The 12947-nt window shown below is 52.3% G+C and overlaps 3 protein-coding genes across 3 annotated transcripts; 1 reads left to right on the top strand and 2 right to left on the bottom strand.

Moving 5' to 3' along the window:
• Positions 1 to 251: 251 nt before the first annotated feature.
• Positions 252 to 3283, top strand: Triagg1_9423 (uncharacterized protein; the record flags this gene model as incomplete). Its single annotated transcript, XM_062904379.1, has 4 exons — positions 252 to 1068; positions 1134 to 1414; positions 1482 to 1640; positions 1694 to 3283. 4 exons carry the CDS (start codon positions 252 to 254, stop codon positions 3281 to 3283), a joined length of 2847 nt encoding a protein of 948 aa, XP_062751584.1.
• Positions 3284 to 4041: 758 nt separating this feature from the next.
• On the bottom strand, positions 4042 to 6642 carry Triagg1_9422 (uncharacterized protein; the record flags this gene model as incomplete). The annotated part of the gene is made up of 4 exons (XM_062904378.1): positions 4042 to 4820; positions 4888 to 5968; positions 6035 to 6510; positions 6585 to 6642. The coding sequence occupies 4 exons, from the start codon at positions 6640 to 6642 to the stop codon at positions 4042 to 4044; spliced, it is 2394 nt and encodes a 797-aa protein (XP_062751583.1).
• Positions 6643 to 8426: 1784 nt separating this feature from the next.
• Positions 8427 to 9912, bottom strand: Triagg1_9421 (uncharacterized protein; the record flags this gene model as incomplete). Its single annotated transcript, XM_062904377.1, has 6 exons — positions 8427 to 8560; positions 8624 to 9022; positions 9076 to 9424; positions 9478 to 9561; positions 9629 to 9801; positions 9867 to 9912. 6 exons carry the CDS (start codon positions 9910 to 9912, stop codon positions 8427 to 8429), a joined length of 1185 nt encoding a protein of 394 aa, XP_062751582.1.
• Between the last annotated feature and the right edge of the window lie 3035 nt (positions 9913 to 12947).

The following is a 12947-nucleotide window of genomic DNA, read 5'->3' as shown; positions in this document are numbered from 1 at the left end:
GATGGCTGCAACCTGTCAAATACTACATTAACATGGAAGAGTTCATGGAATATAGCCGGTTCTCCAAGTATTACCGGTACATTCCTCTGGCATCTACTCCCATTGCTACCCGTATCTGTATCATCTGCTAGTTGCTATTCAAGTTGCAGTTGATAAAATCCATCACCCCTATTACTCCGTAATAAACCCCCGTGTGCTCATATGCTCGATGTGAATGTCCAGAGCAGTAGATCAATGCTGTACCACCAGGCATGGAAGACAGCAGGGCTACAGTGGGGTCATGCAACGGCGCTGTGCTACAGCGTCCCATCAAGGCTCTTACGAGGCCGGTTGGCGCATTCAAGCCCGCTGAACCCCTCCAGCAATCCGAGATTCTACTGGGCCCAGCAATCGCGAACGCCTATGACGCCGAGCTAGCGCGCTCGTGTTTGCCCACTGCCGCTTCTCAGCCTTTTCGGCTTGCGCGCCTCCAGTACGATTTGATTTGGACGTTGCATCTACAACTGCGCAAGCACCGCCAAAATACACCACTTGGCCTCGGCTATCCATATCTTGCCTCTCGATCAAACCAAGACAAGATCTCAGCTCTTCCGCTCCCAAAAACAAGATCATCCCGCCAGTCCTCTCGCAATTCCGCTATCCGACTTCAAGTCTGTCTGCCTCTGGTATCGCCACTACTACCAAAGAGCCAAAGCTCGCAGCCTTCAGCTCTCCCTCGAATCCAAGCCCGCGATTCGATTGTTCCTTATCCCGCTTCGAAAATCACTTTGTCCTATGGTCACCTACTACGTCTGCGGTTCATAATGAGCGGACGCAGGCGAAGGGCGTCCACGTCGAGCGTCGAAACCATAGATGGAGACAAGATCCGCTGGTTGCAGGAGTCTTCTGTTGTCAGATCACAGCCCAAGGACGTCTCCAAGGATGACTATCCTTGCTTCGAGCTGCGCGATGCCACCGTCTACGATAGAAAGGGAGAGACTCTCGAGAACGCACTCAATGTCGTCGTGCGAGGCCCATACATCGTGCGCGGCCATCTCATCATAGACGATCCCTCTCAAAAGACACATCGTGAGTCACTGCCATCCACTCCCTCGCTTCCTCGCTCCTTGTCTCAGCAACTCTAACAATCGCAGTGATCATGAGGGTCAAGGCATCTACACCTATAGAAATCCGCCATTGTATCGCTTATTCGATCGGAGAAGACGATGGGCGCCCTGTTGTATGGGTTCTGGGACGAGGCGGCTGGTACGAGCTTAACCCTTCAGACGCATACCGACCGATATTCAATAAGATGTGCGAGGCCACCACCATGTATTACAGTTTGGTGGACATATACAGCTCTGGCAAATTTAGCAAGACACCTGCCGCACCGGGTGCCAACCTCCTAGAGGCTCTCCGCACTGATTTGCTACAGGTGAGTAAAGCCAACACACGCATGAACCACGTTCCTCGCAACGACCAATGCTAACGACGCTTCGCAGTATGCCATGAAGGTAGGCGATGGAGCAACATTCAACGAGGTGATACAGCGGTGTGCTGAGCACGCCATCTTCTTCGTTTGCCAATTTGGACAGGAGTCTCTCAGCCTTATAGACTGGAAGCAAACGCCATTCCATAGATGGTTCACGGTTGAGCACGCCGTTAGTTGACTGTTCCTGGTCCAGAGAAAGTTTGACGACTAACATATATACAGGACGTGGTGTATAAAACAGAGTTGGCGCTCAAAAACCCACGAAAACCAAGCAGTCCTTCGCGTGAGGTGGTGAGTCCGGCGCCGAGTAACAGGTCCTCAAACCGCATTACTAGGAGTCTCAGCACGGAGGTTGTTGATCCCGATCAAACCCAGCTATCGAAACGGCCGAAACCAAGCCCGCTTGCAGACGTAGCGAGCCCTAGTGCTGCTGCTCAGACACCAGCAATGCCTACGCAATCTGCTGCTCAGACACCAGCAATGCCTACGCAATCTGCTGACGGTGCAATAAGCACTGCAGCAGATGATGACTCTCCATTTGCCTCCGTCCTCGCTGCATTAGAAGTATTATATGTCGATCGTGGTGGCTCTAAAAAGGGCATCACTATGAAGAATGCTCTCAACTTTATCTACTTCGACTACAAAATCCCCAATTACAAAGACGGCTCTAAAGGAGCGCATCGCATTCCCGCTGAAGAGGTTTTGCATTATAATGCTGCCGCCTTGTTGCAGGTACTTGACAAGGAGAGGTTCCAGAAGCATGAGCTCTGGTCTTTTCTCGAGGAGTTGTCAGCAAAGCCGTTTACTCCGCGTGCTATAAAAGCATCGGAATTTCCTTTTCGACTGATACCGCGCAAAGCCATGCCGCGTCAATCCAAGAAGCCAGCGCCAACTGCTGTCGATCCAGAATCATCCTCGCACGAAGCTGGCGCAGCAAGTACCAACGATGCTCCTGGGCATATTGGCAAATCATTGAAACGACCTGGCCGGAGACCGATTAAAACATCAGGCCTAAGAGCAGCAACTGCCTCCAAGAAAAGAACCCACGCCGAAATTGGAGATGAGAGTGAGCCAGACTCGGAAACCTCGGGCTTGAAACGGTCACACTACTTCTCCGATAAGGGGGAGGAGGAGGAGGAGGGAGACACTTCTATGCAAGACTTGACCGAAGTAAACGCCCCTAGAAATGCCGGTCCGTCTGTTCAGTCGCCATCAGACGACGTAGAGCCGATCCAGATTGTGATTCGCACGGAGAAGATACCTTCCACCGCCCCTCAAGGCCCTGACGATACTTGGACGTGTGAAGAAGATGGCTGCGCATATGTTGTGCGAGGTGGTGACGCACAAGGGTGTCAAACACGGATTCAACAGCACTTTGAAGAACACCAGGAGCAAAACAAACGACTCAACCTCGCAGTCACGGAAAGCAGCCGTGGCCACATGCCGATTAAGTATGCCTATTTCCCCCCTTTCCTGATACTCGTTGAATTCCCTCCCACCACGAACACAACAACAAGAACAACAAGAACTACTCCCGCCGTCGACGCCCCTTTAAGTCCACCACCGGAAGCCATACCAGATCTAAGTAGATCAGCAACAGAAGAATTTCGTCAGATTGTTGCCCAATTTCGCCGCCGTCCCCAGCCCGTTTCTGATAGAATACCGTCTCTAATACTGTTGCAGTCATTTACTCGAGAAGCTCAAGCGAATGGGCGAAAAAGCCCAGCCGAACCAGCCTCAGGGTGGAACACTCCCGCAGCCGATCAAGAGGAAACTGATAGTGTGACGCTGCAGCTTGAGGACGACGATTGAAATTTTCTGATTTCAGCTTGCTCGTCGACGTTCAATCCTCAGATGCATGGCTGGCTTTGCGCATTACCATTCTTTTGCTGTTTGTTTCATTTATTTTTCATTTTTAGATGTTAATGGCAAAGCCCTCGGCATGGTGGTTTCGGAATACAGGGAAATTCGGGATAGGGCATTAACACCGCGGAGTTTTACGGTTGAGACAATGAAACGACTTTTGCTATTTGTTTGTACTTGACGAGTGCATGTATACCATGATGAGTTGCACGCCTGCTGTTTTTTCTCTGGTAGATAGGTTTGGAAGGAATGGAAATATTTTGGAATAGGATAGCCATCAGGTAGACTGATTGCGAATCAATATTCACACAACATTCACATCATAGCATTTACAGGAAGAAGTATACTGTCAAGTGCATATCTAGTGCCTTATTCTTTGACCGGGACAATCATTCAGCAGTTAAATTGATCCCCATGTTCCCCCTTTTGATGCAAGGAATACACAAATCCTCTTCATTGCGTGACTAAAAATCTCTGTGTTCTCATTTTTCTAAACCTTTGCGGATGTGTTGACCCGCCCTCATAATCCTAACAATTAGAAGAGAAAAAAAAAAGAAAGAAAAGAGTCCTCAAGCCTCCCCTCTAGCAGCAACATCCAGCCACCGAGGTACTCTTCCTGCCTGTGTCTTGTAGTATCCGAAGCTTCTTCCTTGTTTCCCCCCCATCACCCTCTACAGTATATCGTCACAGTCTTCGACCCAGGCCTTCTAGACAGCATCGACTCCATTCGACGAGTCCGGCTTTTCTTTAGAGGCCTCAATGACAAAGGCCTCCTCAATAGCTCCCAGCCGCTTAAACACCCTCAGCCAACGCTGACCCCATCGGCGGATCAAGGCCTCGGGTTCACTGGAGCCGTCACCCATCTCCATCAGCTCGTCCTTGTTGCCACCAGCCCAACTGACCAACAAATCATTGAGAAGGCCGAAAAGCTCTTGCATGGCTTTGATCTCGCTCTTGCGCCCTTCCTCGTCCGCGTCGGGCAAGGTGAGAATCTGGCGAGCTCGAAAGCTAACCTTGGTCACCGTATTCAAGACGAGCTCAAAGATGTGAGGCTGCGCAAGGGCCTCGCCCGCATTAGCGCCGCCGACGAGAGAACCATCCGTCAACGCCCAACGAACAACCGACGCAGGCGTCAGGATGGAGTAATTGAGCAGCTTCTCAACGATCGACAGGGCAATGCCGGGATGCGCATGCCAATAGGCCATGACGGCTGCCAGGACCTGGTTTTGCGCCGCCGGAGACGAGTTGGCGGCCTTGAGAAGGCGTTCCTTGCTTCGGTCAATGCAAGCCAAGACGTGGCTCAGAGACTTGGATCCAACCCAGCAGATGGCCGTCATGAAGACGTCAGTGCTAGCAACGACCGGGTCAAGCGCTCTTTCACCAGCTTCAGCCTCAATCTTGTCAATGATGGGCTGGAATTCTTCATCGGGCGCTTTTCGCTTAAGCAGGGCGCCAATCTCTTGGCCTTCGCTCGAGAATGGCGTGTCTACACAAGGCGAACACGGTCAGCAACTTGGATAACGCGTATGTTACAGATAGAAGTTACAACTTACCAGAGTTGTTGAACTTGAAATCAGGCACGTCTTTTTCCTTCTCAGGGCCAATCAAGGGCTGGTACGGCTCCGGAAGAGTCTTCTGGATTCGCTGGGCGAAACTCAGCCGCACTTCCTTGTCCAGCGCGCCTCTCAGGAACCATTTTGCTGGATGAAGATCAGACAGGCTGCAGTCGTCACTCCACTCCGCCCACTTCCACGTGAAGCCAAAGTTGCTCAGGTGGTGGGAGAACCAGTCGAGGAACCTAAAGCTCAGCTGAAGATCCATTCGAGGGGAGTTATTGTAGAGGTAGCGAATTGCTCTTCCCAAACTAGGCGCTATGGCGGCAGGGGCGAGCTTGCAGGCTTCCGTCAAGACGGAGTGGTAATAAACCAATTTGTGCTCAGGCGAAGGCAACTGGAAGAGCTGCGCAAAGACAATGTCGACGGCGACATCTTCAGGCTTCCACGTAGACTTTCCTGGAGCTGCGTTGCGCAACTCATCGAATGGGGTAGCCCGCTTGACAAAAGTATCGTCTGCAAAATAGCAGTCCAGGTCAATGAGGTATCTCGCTGTGGCGTTTCTGTTGAAATGGAGGCCATTGATAGTATCAGTAAGGCCGTCCCTTATTAAAGAAGACGCCACGCTATCCGTGGAGGGAACAGATTCGACTTCCTGGTCAGCATAAACGGAAAAATAGACCTCGGGAAACAGCGGTCGAGGACCAGTAATGACGGTCGAAGGTATGGAAATCGTAGGTAAGGCATGCTTTGGCGCATTGGCGAGCTTGTCCTGAGCCTCAATCTCCTCCAGAGGCATGTTCCACGGTCTTGGGATGCAGGTTAGCTCCCAGTTTTTAGAGGCCTCAGCTTGCAATTGCTTTTGCAAAAGCATGCACAGGCTCAGGGACGCCGATGCGCTTTCGCTCGAGGGGTCAGGGTGGTAGGGGTCGACCAAAGCCTGGAGCGCGTGGGGTTCAGATGCGATGATGTCGGTCTTGTCCATGAGATCCGCTGCCTTCTGCTGGAACTGGCCGGGGGCTGCAGCCATGATATAGGGGATCGTAAGAAGGATGGTCTTGACAATTTCCGTGCCAATGGTCTACCACGGCTGTCGTTAGTATGAAACCGGGAAGATAGAGAGACGTCGGTCAAAAAGAAAACCTACATCCTCGGAGCTTGCCGTCTGCAAGTCGGCAGCACGACCGAAGAGCTCTTCAAGCAGAGGAAAGACTCCATCGCCCTCCAAGCACGCCTGCAGGCACGCCAGAAACTTGAGGTACAGCTTCACATCTCTCCACTCCCCCTTGGCGATCTTGCTCTCCGTTTCTTGGGCGACGGGGGTGAGGACGGCGTCCACAATCTCAGGCTTGATGGTGTTTGCCACGAGCACAACAGCCGCCACAAACGGCGTCTTCAAAGGCTGCTCGACAACCAGCTGCATGACCAGACTGACAAAGGTGTTGCGTAGGTTCTCATCGTCATAGTTTTCGGCCACCATGCGAGCAATGGACTGCACTTCCTCGGACCATCGGCGCAGGGGGGAGTCGGCGAGGCTGAGGAGCTGTCGTCGAAGACGTACAGGGACGGGCACTGAGTCGATTCGCCTCCGCTGCTGGCGGCGGTCGTAATGATCATCGTCATCTGCAGGTAGGGACAGTCGCATGAGCCTCTGCAGAGCGTGTAACGAAACATTGGGGGGATTAATCCTGACGTACCTCTGTATCTCCTCTTGCGATTGTGGCCGCCCTGCTGCCTTCGATCGTAGTCGGCCATGGTGTGACTCTCGGCTCAAGCGAATAGCGATTGTGAGGGAGGTAATTGATGATTGCAAACGGTGAGAGCGCTGGGCTGGTGAGCTGCTCAAGTGCTTAAAGCTCGGGCGGGAAAAGCTGCTGCAGGCAACGCGCGCGACGGGCTTCAAACGCTCAGCTAGCAGAAGGTTTAGCGGTTGATTGATTCCCTGCGCCGGAGTGGGCCCACGACGTGCAGGCGGCCTAGTTTCCGTCGGTGCCTCAGGCCACAGCTTTTGTACCGTGTGAGAATGAGAACAACGTCGCCTGAGCCAAAGCCAAACATCCAGCAGGTTCATTGATTGATTGGGCCACCCATTGGTGAAAAGAGTAGGGAAAGGGAAAGGGGTTTAAGGATTAAGAAGGTACTTTGATGAAGTGAGTGCGGTATTGAAACACTAATCGTCCCACCTGCTGCCACGTAAAGTAGCCGTAATCCATGTACTTTCTGCTACTATCACCACTATATTCTTCTAGTATCTGCTACTATCATTATCAATATTCTTCCAGTATTTACTGCCTACTATAATCATGTTCCTCTAATAGGTAGTACATGAATATTTTGCATGTGCCTTCCAATGGAGCGCTACAAGGGTGGAGCCGGGAGCTTCAAGGTAACCTCAACATCAGAGAATCTTGTCTTGTGCAATGGAGTCCTCTTGGTTAGGCTAGCTGCAGGAGTTTGTGATGTTGATACCATATCCATGCTCTGAAAATGCTCAAGGATCGAGTAACTCGCAGAATCATCGCAGCCTCTTGCACAAATCTTGCTTCTTTGACTGAGGCGCTGCATCGAGGTGTGTGTGCAAAGCTCCTTGTTAAGCCTCTACCTGGTTCTTCTAACCATCTGCCTGACTTCCGTGATACATTTTGCTCATCTTTTTTTTTGTTCCTTCATTTTAACCACGCCCAAGAATTAGGACCAATGAGGGTTCTCCTTAAGCGCTCTCATGGTAGTAGTAAAAAGTCCATCTCCCATTCCTTTTTTTCATCTGTTTAAACGATGCCTGTCCTAATGTCCCGCTAAAGCTCATTTTCCCCATCCATTGTCTGCGACGTCCGGGCTTTGCTGCTGGGGCTCTATATCCCACGGTCCAAGATGTCATATCTTGTCCGTCCAGCAATTTCAACGTTTCCCCTGCCCCCCTAATTTCCCTCTCCCACTGTACGCCGATGCATAAAGGCGACAAAGGAGAACACTCATGCTGAGGCACAAGGTCGACATCCGATACCACCGACCTGATAATCCCCTCCATTTCCATAAGCACGGAGCTTCATGACACGACAACAGGAAAAAGAAAAACAAAAAAAAGAAGCAACAGCCAGCTCCGTCATGCATCGAAACGTGGTCTAAAAAAGCGATCTCCTGCGATACGCATCAATGCAGCCTCCCTCGTATTGGCGGGTGGCCCAGGTTCCCGCCCGGAAAACCAAGTTTTTTAGGGGATCAAAAAAAACGCCTCCTTTCCTTTGCCAATTTTGAGACAATGTCCGAAGCTCTCCTCTCTCTCTCCACACAACACACCGCACAAACCCATCTCACCCCGTTCCCTAGTGTCGAGCATGCGGACTCCACACGGCAAGCTTTCGAGACTATATCTCAATCGCATCTCCCCAATCACGGCCCAAGTTTAGTAGCGAGCCATTACCCTCGGCACCAACCCAAGCTCTACACGGGGGGAGAGAACAGGGTTGTTTTTCCAGAGACACCAAGTGCTTCCAAGAGTGCAGCAGAAGCCTGCCAACTCTATTCAGTCACCGTGTGGCTCAGTCCAGTTTTGCCAGCATGTCCGCCTTCGCCATTGGCGTGAAGTTGTCAATGTCAAGTCCTCGGGCAGCCAGGATTGGCTTCATGTGCGGTGGTACGAGCTGTTGGTTGAGCTGCGGAGCAATGGAGAGTTCTAAGAATCAAGTTAGCTATACGCCCCAGGGCAGTCACAGGCTGATGGACACAGGAAGCTTACCATGATGGGTAAAGTCAAAGAGATCGGGCAAGTCTCGCAGCTGGCCAGTTCCATGTCGTGAATCAGGCAGCTTGGTGGCCGGGTCTCGGAGCTCGTCGAAGAAAGGGTGCACCATGGCGTCGACGGCAGCCTGACGCTCGGTTGGCGTGTACTCGAGTAATCGGGAGATGAGATCGATCGCATTGGCATCAGCCTTCCGGAACACTTTGTTAAAGGGGTGGGGCTTGATCTGCGGGAACTTGTGCTCCATGTAATTGGGATTCATGGTGCGGATCTGCTCTCTGGTCGGCGTGCCGAGAACCTTAATAATCTCGACCAGCTGGTCGATACCAGATTCACCGGGGAACAGAGGTTGGCCGAGCATCAGCTCAGCCATGACGCATCCCGTGGACCACACGTCTACAGTCAAGGTTAGCAAATGAATCAACCTCCGCGGGATGAGAAGGTCGTACCAATTTTGGTGGTGTAGTTGGTAGCACCAAAAATGAGCTCGGGGGCACGATAATATCGGGAGCAGATGTACGAAACATTGGGCTCGTTCTCGACTAGAATCTTGGCACTGCCAAAGTCACACAGCTTGAGAATGCCGCTGTTTGGATCGAGCAAGAGGTTTTGAGGCTTAATGTCTCTGTGGCAGATGCCCTGAGAGTGAATGTATGCCAGGGCTCGGAAGAGTTGGTAGATGTACAGCTTGACTTCCAAGGTGGGCATGGTCGTCTTCATCTTGTTGAAAAAGCGGGAGGCCCGATAGACGGTCTCGGGAACAAATTCTTGAACGAGATTGAGATAAACTTCATCCTTCTTGAAGAGTTGTTAGTCAAGGAACACCCAAAATGGCGTTGAACTATACGTACACGTTCGCCGTTGGAGTAGTAAAAAGCCTTGAGCTGAACGATGTTGGGATGTCGGACAATTCTCATGATTTGGAGCTCTCGATTCTACCACAACAAAATTAGTCGCTGGTGCCTACCAGAAAGATGGAGCTGGGGGGGGGGAGGGTTGTACCTTGAATCGCTTGTCTTGGAGAACTCGCTTGATGGCAGCATCTTCGCCAGACGGTGAAAGCTTGGTTTGAAAGACAACACCGAACGAGCCGTTTCCAACGATCTTGCATTGAGTGTACTGCAGATCTCTGGTCTCGCCCGTGATACCATCTTGAACTTTCTCGCGGATCACCTCTGTAGACGGCATAGCCTCATTAGTCATGGGTACCAATGTACACCGTACGGCAGAATGAACTCACCTCCCATCCGCAAGCTGTTGAAAGCATTTGGCCGGTGGGCTGACATTTTGGGCCAAGTGTACTCAGACTAGGGCGCCAATGCTATCGGAGATCGAGTTTGAAACACCCAAGCGGTAGGCAGGTGAGGGGCAACAAAGAACGAGCCTTGACGAGGGCCGTGGTGGGCAACGAGAATGAAGGAAATAGGAACAGGCAATGCAATGCGACGTGTCGCAAGAGCTTCTGTCGCCGGTAGCGAGGTCGATGTCTGCTCGACTTGGCAAGAACCTTTTTTTTCCTATGTTTTTTCCGTTGCGGCGATGACACGCGGCTGGTTGCTTTCCGTCAAATTGAAGCTGGGCAGGATTTGCAGAGGAGCTGCTAAACACACGTTCGAGATTTAGCGAAAAACAAATCTCGCCTTGGGAACAAATGGGACGCGAATCAGAGATATGGACAGGATAGGAATTGGAGAATGCAGCGGCAATTGAAACCGAGTGCAGGCAAGCAGGTAATGAATTGTGGTGACACGCTCGCTGCCAGGGCGAAATGGGAAGTGCGGGGAGGGAAAGATGACTGGGGCTGAGAAGCAGGAGGGGGAAAGGCACCAACTAAGGCGGACGCGCTGGGCAAAAAATTGGTAGCTTTGCCAATGATGAAATGGTCAACTTGCGCGACGGCAGTGGCCTAGAAACTCAGGTACGAAGGTCCAGGGAGTGCTCGGAGCGATGGGGATCTCTCAGCTGCGCCAGGCAGTATGTCGGGGAAATAAATGGGTAGGAGAGTGAAGGGTGGGAGAGAAAAAAAAAGAGAGGAAGAAAAGGGAAAAAGACGCCCCTCCAGGAAAGAAAGCAGCTGCTGAGGTGTAGGTACATGCAATCAGGAGGTGACAGGCGGCAGCGGGTGTAGAGAAAATTCCATAGGTCCAAATCGCTAGCTGGTGTAGTGGCACGAGAAAGCTGGGCAGAGAGAGAGGAAGAGGCGGGTCTTGGAGGGAGCAGGGCGGGGTGCTTAACGTGGTGGGCTCGTGACATACAACAGGCGACGAGCAGCAAGGCAGGAGACGGCAAACAACGATGACAAGGGGAAAGGGGCACCGGCAGAGGCGAGGGCGATGGTGAGAGAAGGACGTGAGCCGAATTGCAGCCTTGTGACGCCAAGGTGAGGGCCAAGAGAGGAGAGGAGAGGGAAAGGAAAGGGCAGCGGGATGCGAGGCAGGCAGAGCTGGTTTGAGGGTTTTGGCCGGCTTGGCGAAGCAGAAACAGAAGCAAGCAGCACGAACAAAGAAGACAAGATTGGACCTACCGAATACAGAACGACGGCCAGGACGATGAATGCGAATTGAGCGAGCCGTCGTGGCGCAAGAGAAACAAGATGGTCAAGTGCGATTTCTGTCGGCGTTGCGAAAAGGTGTCGGAGGTGGCTAAGGAGCAAGCACAAAGAAAACGGGAGGCTTTTTGGTGGATGATGTACGTCAGGACCGGCACGGAAGGCTGTGGAGCACGGCGCGACGCTGACGGCACAAGTCTTGTCGTCGTTGCACAGGCTCACGACGAGAATAAAAGGCTACAGTATGCAGCGGCTCCCGGGGGAATAGAGTCGAGTGGTGTGTAAACCGACAGATTCAATCTCGTGATCCAAAGGTCGATTACGGGATGGACGCTGGGGAGATGCTTTTGACGATTACTGGCTGTTGGTCGCGTTGCACTGCTGGCTATTACACTCTGAGGCGATGCGGGGCACCCTGCGTCTGCGTCTGCGTCTGCTTCTGGCTGCTGCGTTCAGGGTCAGTTGCTGCACTCTTTCAAGTTTATTCTTGTTCCATCATTCCGCCCCAGCAGGTCAACACATGCAGCGGGAGAGCCAAGCATTCATTCCCTAGAGGAGAAAAGGTGCTCGGATTGCACACGATGGGAGGAGGGGAGACGGCGTGCCTAGCGGTGGTCAACGTACTCTTTGTGCCTCTGGTCTGCTCTGCTCGGTGAAAGAAGGGTTCAAGGTGAGGTGGGAAAAAGTCGAGGAGGGGAGGGCGAGGCGCGGTAATAAAAGACTCCAGTGAGGGTGCAGGCTGGGACTGGGGAGGCTACCTCGAGTAACCACCTGACCAACGCAACACGCACGAAAAACCAGAGTCGAGTTTCGATGCAAGCAAGACTGGCCAACAACACGGCAGATGCCCTTTTTGCCGGCAGAAGCAGTGCACGATGTCAGGACGCACGCAAGGCAGAGGGCATTCACGGTTTTGTTTTTGCTCGTCCGTGGTCAATGGGTCGATGGGCCGGCAAACGAGGGAAAGATGGTGCGAGCTTGCAGAGGTTGGCATGGCATGGCATTACAGCACAGGTGAGGTGAGGTAATCTGCGAGCATGTACTAAGGTATGTACCTGTACCTGGAAGAGTGCAGCTGTTGGCGGGTGACCTCGTACGGAGATACTGCACTCCATACAGAGAAATTTGATGGATACAGGGCGGTAGGAGACGCGCTTATCGTGGGAGCGACCGGACCAGACCAGGTACTACTCGTGCTACTACTGCCTGGTACCTGCTGAGGATGATTCAATCATTTGAACCTTGAACCGATCAATCCAACAGCCAATGCCGGCAATCCTTGTCTCCATCTTGTACATCTGCCCTCTTCCAGCTTTTACCTCTCTCTCTCTCCGTATCTCTGTCTTTTCTGCCCTCTTTTCTTGTTATTCTGCCCCAATCCCATTACAGAAAGAAGACGAGAGAAAAGCAAGAAGGAAAAAACTCGCCGCTGCTCACCCAGTACCATGGAAGGTATGTACTGTACCTGCTACCTGGTGCTACGCAACTGCTAGAGAGATCCAGCAGACCCGCAGTTGTTAGGCTCGAGGTGCTCATGTGCTCATTTTTGAGACGGGCACCTGGCGCTAAAACTCGGCAAGCGGAAGTCAAAGACTGGCCGTGCAGAGAACCATGCAAGCCTTGAGCGCTCCTAGTGGCCACTAGTATCTGTCGAGGCATTTGTAAGTCGCCTGGCCCAGATCAGAGCCACAGCAATTTGGACGCCCTGGACCTAGATTTGGACGACGAGAGCCGAGCTGCTAAGCATAAGCCGCCCTGCCTGTCCTGCCTGTC

This window comes from Trichoderma aggressivum (assembly GCF_033847375.1).
Source record: "Trichoderma aggressivum f. europaeum strain CBS 100526 chromosome Unknown scaffold_053, whole genome shotgun sequence".
Lineage (NCBI taxonomy): Eukaryota > Fungi > Ascomycota > Sordariomycetes > Hypocreales > Hypocreaceae > Trichoderma > Trichoderma aggressivum.
This window is presented reverse-complemented; position numbering and strand designations above follow the sequence as displayed.